This window comes from Aplysia californica, unplaced genomic scaffold (genome assembly GCF_000002075.1).
Source record: "Aplysia californica isolate F4 #8 unplaced genomic scaffold, AplCal3.0 scaffold00453, whole genome shotgun sequence".
Classification (NCBI taxonomy): domain Eukaryota; kingdom Metazoa; phylum Mollusca; class Gastropoda; order Aplysiida; family Aplysiidae; genus Aplysia; species Aplysia californica.
This window is the reverse complement of record NW_004797723.1, coordinates 67,508-75,352: the sequence shown is the minus strand read 5'-3', so window position 1 is coordinate 75,352 and position 7,845 is coordinate 67,508. Positions and strand designations below refer to the sequence as shown.

Genomic DNA, 7,845 nt, shown 5'->3' with positions numbered 1-7,845 from the left:
CCTTTTAAATAATACTATGGAATACAGAAGAAAGGCAAAGCAGCAAATAATAGTAAACAGGTGATAAGAAAAGAATTGTATGACTACTAAGTAGTAATGTAGTAATACTAATACATGGTCCAAATGAGAGACAAATATGTTGGGGAGGAGATCTGAAGGGCTGCCACAGGTGAAATGAATTACAGACAGGTGGGGTGAGGTAAGACTGCACAATGAAAATCCTGGAAGAGAGTAAAAAAAAGCCAGAAGCAAAAAGAGCTGGAGAACCATGATTCATCCACTACCCCATCCCCATCACAAACAAAATCGAAACACAAGGTAAGGACGAACTGGCATCAGGTGTGATGGTTCAGCACTTCCTTTTCATACGCAGGACACACGAGTTCGATTCCTGAGAGAGAATAAATTTGTTGATGAGCATTTTGGTCTTTCTGTTTGGATATTGTATTCCTCTCAGCCCGAGTTGGCCATGACAGACAATGTCGAAAGCCTGCCTCCTAGGTGATCAAAAATGGTGTCAATGGGGGCTTGCAAAAATATTTAGCGTTACCAACCTGACTCAATACAAAGATGGTAGAGAAATTCCAGAACCTTCGCCACTCGTCAATTTCCATCTTCGCAAGGAGTTGTTTATACGAGCGGCATGCGTATACCAGTCTGAGGTAGGTGTCTTCCAATTCGTCCGAGAGCACAGAGCTGATCACCTGACACATGGGGGCTACTCCTGTTCCGGCACACAGCATGAGGATCCGACTAAACTGAGGATAAAGAAATAGAGCATGGTAATAAGGACGTGTTTTTTTTTCTAACAATCTTATGGTGAAAGAGGAGATCAGTTGAGTCGTACAAACTAGGGATGGGCAGGTACCGGTACCCAGTACCGGAACTCCCGGTTCTACCGAAGGAGGTGTCAGTACCGACATCTGGCCTCCAGTACCGGCTCCGGGAAGGAGCCGACACCAACGGTTAATACTGGCTCTGAGAAGGAGCCTACGAGAGGGGATTTTTTCTTAACGGGCCACGGGAAGTGTGCAGTGTGTAGGCCTGGGCCTAGCAGCTGTGATGTCAGATGCACACAACGCAGCGAGTGACCTTTATACAGGACTTCAGATTCAAAATTGACAATCAAAAACGAAGTTTGCTTAAATTTATAATATGGCTTCAAATCAGGTTCCACGTGAGCCACTTTGCTTATTTTGATACGCTGATTCTGAAAATGAAATCATTTTTTAGCGGCCGTAACTATTTTTAAAATTCTGCTTGCAAAGTTTAATCGAGAAAGTACCGACACTGGATTTCGCCGGTACCGCCCACCACTAGTACAAACACTGAGTTGGAGTTTTTTGAGGACGGAGAAGCACATGAGTAAACGACCATTCAGAGCTGGGAATGAGCAAGGCAGAAATTACAGAAGGAGAATAAAGAAGTAGGGCTGACCAAATACAGGTGGTCCCCCTTCAACACCTTCATTACAAATATACTAAAAGACTATCTATTGAAAGTCTGCCAGATAACCACATTTTGCCACAAAGCAAAAAAATACACTGGTAACACTAAAAATAATAGAAGGAGCAGACATCACCTAAACAGGTTATACTGAAAGGATACATGATGATGCTGTAGGCTGCTTGTCTCCAAGACTGATTACTGGTTTATGTGCGCATAGTAAGCCAGCAATGTAGGGTAACTTCACTTAGGTGTTTCCACATCCCCAACACAAAGGCAAGGAAGTTTTGTTTTTGTTTGTCTGAGTTTACAACACTTGCAACACACTTCGGTCATATAAGTGCAGAAGATTAGTAGAAGTGTATCAAGAGAGTAACAAACACAAAAAAGAGAGAGGTAAAAACGATAGACGTTTGATAGGAAAGAAGGAGCAAGCAAATCACAGCACAGCCCCCGCCAAACACCCACTGTCAAGGAAAATTCTCTCTGAGTGACAAGAGTTTAATAAAATTTCAAAGGGACAATGTACAAGCTGCGAGTATTAACATGACACATTCACAGTTGAAAAATCTAATTAAAAATGCTGGCCTGTTCTCACTGCCAACCTGAAAAAATTTTAAACAACCACTACACAAAAGTGAAGAAACTCTAGTCAGTACAAATAGTTTAAATAAGAATACTATCCAAAACACTGAGAGGTTTGAGATGGTAGATTTGGAAAGTGCCCTCAACTATCAAAATTCAAACTCTCTTCATTCTGTGATTATGGTCTATGATTATTATGAAACCATTTTTTTCTCTCCAAAATCAGGATGTTTCTTCCATAAGCCTGAAAACTTTCTTTACTCTGTACGAAAACGGACAACATGACCATCCAAACAGCAACACACCTGGCCCATGTCCAACAATTGCATCTCCCCTTGACACCTCAAGGTATTTGAGGACAAAAACAGCAAGAAAGTAAAGAAGTAGCCTACTCAGTATGGAAAAGAAAACATAGCTTACTTTGTTCCGAGAATATGACAAGTGTCCAATAGGTCCTCTTGCCTCCAGCCTTTCCCCAACCTTCCAGTTTTTCACAAGCTGAGACATTTGACCTTCTGTGTAAATCTGTAAAAATGACAAAATTCTTTTTTAACACACTTTGATTGACCTTCGGCCTTGATACACTTTGATTGACCTTTGGCCTTGGTGTGACACAGGTGGGAACTGTTTTGCTCTCAAAAGGCAGAGTGACGTAACTGCATATTGGCTGGAATCAAATCTTGGAGAAAAAGCATTACAGTAGTGGCATTTGAAGGAAACTATTCTCACAAAAACAGTTATTTTTAGCCAAATTCCCTCATACAATGACAGTCAATGAAACGATTTGTTCAATAGTTTTTGCCATAGATAACAGATATGGTTGCTAGGGGCATAAACATTTTATTTGATACACAAGCCCACAAAGAGTTTTCATGAGATGCAGTTGAAAGTTCTGTCAATTTTGAAATGAGAATTTGTCCTCATACAACTTTTTCAAGAATTTTTGAACAATTGTACCACACAAAACATACAAAAATTTACAAAGACTCCTATAGTATAAGCCACAAAGTCCACAAAGCACAGTCCATATTATATTTTCTCCGAAGTACCAAGCCTGATTAAAGTCAGTTTTATTTCTCACCTTGATGGCTAGCTCAAAAAATCCTTTTGTGTCAACGGGAGAGATTGGTGTGTACTGTCTTGTGATCATAGGTCCATCAGGCTTTTGACATCTGCACATAGTAAGAAAACTATAAACTATCAAAAAAGCAAAAGAGATGGGACAGAAATGGGACAACAGCACAGGACATAAATATAAGGAGAGCTCTTGTTGGTGGCCTATGCCAGCATGGAGTGAGAAATATTGACAATGATGAGAGGAGGGCACACTCCCCATCTTCCCCAGCACCAGTCAACAGGTGTTATGTATTGCTAGTGTGTAAAGCACATAGAGCTTGCTGTCGAGCCGGGATATGCGCTATACAAATGCTATTATTATTTTATTATAAATATTAATTAATAAATAGTAAAGAGTAGCAGACAACCATGATTTCTCACCAAAAGGTGAAAATGGTACATGTATCTATCTAAAGTTTTAATGCCCCTATCAAAACTATTAGATTATTTAAGAGGCGAGACCTCTGAGTCAAATGTCCTTCTCCGAAAGGACCGAACAAAATGGGAAATTCATGTAAAGTGTTTCTCCAAAGACACAACAACCTTACTGAGCTGACGCTCGGACCCCTGAACCTGCAATCTGACGATTACAGGTCTGGCAACCTAACCACTAGGCCACCGATGCCACTCACCCAAAGGGAAGAGCAACATTTATATTTACTAGAGGTAGGACATCACAAGGCCAAATCCTAACATCAAAATACAATATATCCTAGAGGTGTTAAGACATCTTGCTCAAAGATAAAATCAAAGTACAGTGGTCACCCCGCCAAAAACTGTCTCTCTTTGACCATTTGAACCATTTTACATCAATGCACTTAATGTGATTTAACACAGTACGTCATATGAAAAAAAATAAAAGAAAATATATAAGTATAAGCAGTTATCTCACTCACCCCTTCCCTCAGAGGCCAAAATTGCCATATATTCGCCTATAACACAACCTTATAATACGGGATATACTTTGACTAAAAAAACTGCTTTTTTCTGTTGGTCGCGCATTAAATAGGTGGTGAATTTCTGCCATGTTGGAGTAGGCTCAACATGGATAAAATCAAGTATACACTGGCTTAAAGCCGGCCTTGTGCCCTTCTCTCTTCCTCTTTAGACTGACTTACAAAACTTGAAAAGCTGGTAGTTGTAGTAAAGGGAAAACTACCCAAAAGCAGTCAAAAGTGCAAAATATCAGTAATTGTTCAATGAAAAATCCTATTTGACATTACTTCTCCATTGCTGGGCCCGATCTTGGCTGTATATTGCGCACGGCATATATTATGGGGGGTATACTTGGGGACCTCATTAAAAAAGAATCAGTCGTCTTAAGGGTGAGTATACAATAGACTCACAGCAAAAGAACAGGAGCAAGAGGCACAGCCCCCTCCAAAGGTGGCCAAGCAGGTCATTATATTCCAACAAGCCAAAAACAAGAAAACTGCCATGACCGTACAAAAATAGTTTTTGTTTTGTTTTAGTAGAGGTTTTATGGCGCTCGCAACTGCATAAGGTCATATGAGTGCCAGAAGATCAGAGGTGTTACAAGAGAGTAACAAACATAAAAAAGAAGGAGGGGAGATCTCTATAAGGACGACATATATTTGACAGGAAAGAAGAAGCAAACCATACCAGAGCACCCATCAACCACCCACACAAAAATAGTTACTACTGTGACCTTTACCTGATAATAATGTGCTGACCCATGCTCAAACCAAGTTTTTGTTGAGGTGACAGGGTACATCTTATCCTGACAGCATCACATGTCTCTTGAGAGATACTCTCAATACCATAATGATTGTACTGGTCCGGCATGAGTGGTGATGCCTGTATAACAAGAAAACAAAACAAACCCCAGACAAATTTTCATCTTTCCAATGATACACATGCAGCACAGGGATTGCACTTTTTCGCTTGAGTGAGAAGCCTCCTCAAATGTCAAAATCTAGCATCATTATAACAATGCTATCTTTCAGTCATTGCCATTATAAATTCCTTAATTCCACAGTCTTGGGCTCTGGTCCTTCAGTCCGTTTTCATTTAGCAGAAAACTGAAGTCTTGTTTAAGTTCCTTGTTACAATGGCACTTTCTAGATTGAGGCTGAGAGGAAGAAGTTGTTATTGTGAAACATCTACATTGTGTCATAATAGAAAAACGATGTCAATATACAAACAGAACATTTTCCAATAAAGGAATTTCTGTTGCAAGGCTGAAACCTTTGAAGCATAATCAATGACATTGTTAGTATTATTCAAGCCACCATGAAACTGACACTCATTGTATTTCTCATTATGCAGACAGCCACATGTAGTATACTAAAAAAGAACTACAGTATTTCAAGGAGTGCAGTATTAATCCAATACAAACGGTAAGCAGAAGGATTCTTTTCTATTTAAATGTTTTACACTGAGATACCAGATATTAGAACACAGAGGATACACACAGAGCATAAAGAATACAGTGAAAGAACTTTTACAATATCATGAACAGAAAATCATACAAATTCTCCCACTCTCAATGACAAAATGCTAGTGATACCTTATAATTGTAAAATGTAATGTAAAAAACGAATCATATCATATATATCAGATTATACAAAGCAAAAAGAACAGGCTGCTGCTTTGTATACACATATATGTCTTACAAGTTTATAAATTACATTTACAACAAAGTGGGTGACTATCCTAAAGTTTTTTAAGAACCCAAGGTGAGAGGGAAGTATGTCTATATCCCCACTCCCCTCCCTCACCTCTTTATAAATGATACATTGACAACATAAAAACTTGACCATACTTTTCATCAATCTACAAAGCAACCAACCTGTGGTTCCTCCTTATTCTCAACATATATTTTTCCGCCAGTTCTCAATCTTTTGCACTCAGCTTCCCAGAGAGCAACTTCCTCTTCATAGATGTCAAACACACAAGGCACGCAACCATTCCCACAGCAGTCAGAGTCCAAAGGTCGTTCGGGAGGTTCAGGGAGCATCACCGCTTCAGAGTCTGTGTCAAAATCCTCTGTTGTGCTAGTCATATCCCTTTAAAAGTCTTCTCAAACATTATAAAGACAAGTTCCACACAAACTTTCCGATAAAATAAGATCACAGCAAAAGAAAGCACAAAAAGAAATTTTTCAAAACTCCTGTACCGTATGGTTAGAAAGTCCTTTCAGTAAATAGGGTTGTTTTTTTTTAACAAGAATATCCATTTAAACAACAGATGATAAAAATCTTATAGACTCATTCACATAAATTTATATATTATATAAGTATTTGTAGTTTCACTTCACAGTCAGTAAACAGCTTAGTCATCCCTGATCAGGTTTGAGAGGTTGAGGCTTAGATTGTGTCAAAGGAAGACCAAGTTGTAAACAAGTCCACCAAGAAAACCCCTCTTGTGCTTGTCTCTTGTTTGATGACGACGGTGCTGGAACGGTTTTGCCTATGATGTGATGACCGTTCTGCAAATTACTCTCAGACTTGAGAGACAGACAAGACTCCTCACAGTCATCTCTTTTTCTTTTATTGCCTGAAATAAAAAGACAATAAAACTATAAAATTCAATAAAACAATATTTTTAATAACTGACGTACCATATCATAAGCATAAATTAAAAACAGACACTATTTTGGCTCATTAAAAGCAGAATAAGTTTGCAGTTTCACTGAGCTGACAGAGAAGAAAAAGTACACCGATCTTCCCCATTTTGTACTTTCTCCATAATAAAAAACAGTACACATATGGAACCAGAATGTTAGAAAATTATTAAAGGAGCACAAAAAACAAATAAATCGAAAGGATTTAAAAGAAAAAAAAAACAGCCACAATTTGCGGGGGCCACCAATGATGAATAATTCTGCTGAGGCTGAAGTTATGGGGCTGCCATATTAGTTCATGATATGGTTTTAGAGTAAACCTACGGGTAACTGGTTATTTTCATGTATGTATCATGTATGGTTAATTCAGCAAGGTGGAAATATGGTCACAATTATTTATGATAGAAGGCCTAAACTATTGCCCAGATCACTAGAATCTACATCTAGACTATTCAATTTTATTTGTTTCCTGTTGATTTGACACTTCCATCAATCTTGGAACGTGATTAGAAGCCTTTTGCAGCTCCTACAACTTTCTCTTTTCCCCTCAGTTGTTTCTATCTCGCTGAACTAAATATGAGTCTAGTTAGTCACCTACCTAAAGTGAGAGGAATGAGTACAATTAGTAAATGGATTCAGTCATAAGAGTGTTGGTATATTAGGCAAAAACTGGCATCTCTGCTGCAAAGGATTATTCTTAGTCTTAAAAACAAAAGATGTTATAATTTATAAAGATTTCTATTCCACTCCGCCACTAACAACGGACTGAGGAGACAGACGTCCGAGAGTGAGTGCACGAGCCACGAAGAATGGTTCACATAATTTTCCCTTTGGTTTATTTCACAAGTCAATACTGAAATGATTATACATGTAGGCCTACTTACCTTTTTCCGAATGCCAGTCACCCATTATACCATTGCTGTGAGCATCTAATTCTGGGACCGAATTGAAGGACATTCACTGATCTCTATGCTAGCTAGCATGTCCTGTTCGCTCTAGTCTACTTTCGTTTTCTTTATTATCATCCCAGATTTTTTTTCAAATGAGTTGTGTTTCAAAAGGTTGCAGTGTTTTGATAAACCCGCCAAAAGACGTGCCACTGATATCGCTCC

At 38.7% G+C, this 7,845-nt stretch overlaps 1 protein-coding gene across 1 annotated transcript in view; it reads right to left on the bottom strand.

Moving 5' to 3' along the window:
- LOC101861458 (NADH-cytochrome b5 reductase-like) overlaps window positions 1-7,763 on the bottom strand; it is an 11,433-nt gene extending 3,670 nt beyond the window's left edge. The window contains exons 1-6 of the mRNA XM_005105117.3: window positions 7,618-7,763; window positions 5,960-6,666; window positions 4,823-4,965; window positions 3,113-3,203; window positions 2,452-2,556; window positions 555-758 (exon numbers count right to left, since the gene is read on the bottom strand). Coding sequence (XP_005105174.1) covers window positions 555-758; window positions 2,452-2,556; window positions 3,113-3,203; window positions 4,823-4,965; window positions 5,960-6,172 — 756 coding nt within the window. The 5' untranslated portion in view covers window positions 6,173-6,666; window positions 7,618-7,763. The remainder of the gene's footprint in view (window positions 1-554; window positions 759-2,451; window positions 2,557-3,112; window positions 3,204-4,822; window positions 4,966-5,959; window positions 6,667-7,617) is intronic.
- Between the last annotated feature and the right edge of the window lie 82 nt (window positions 7,764-7,845).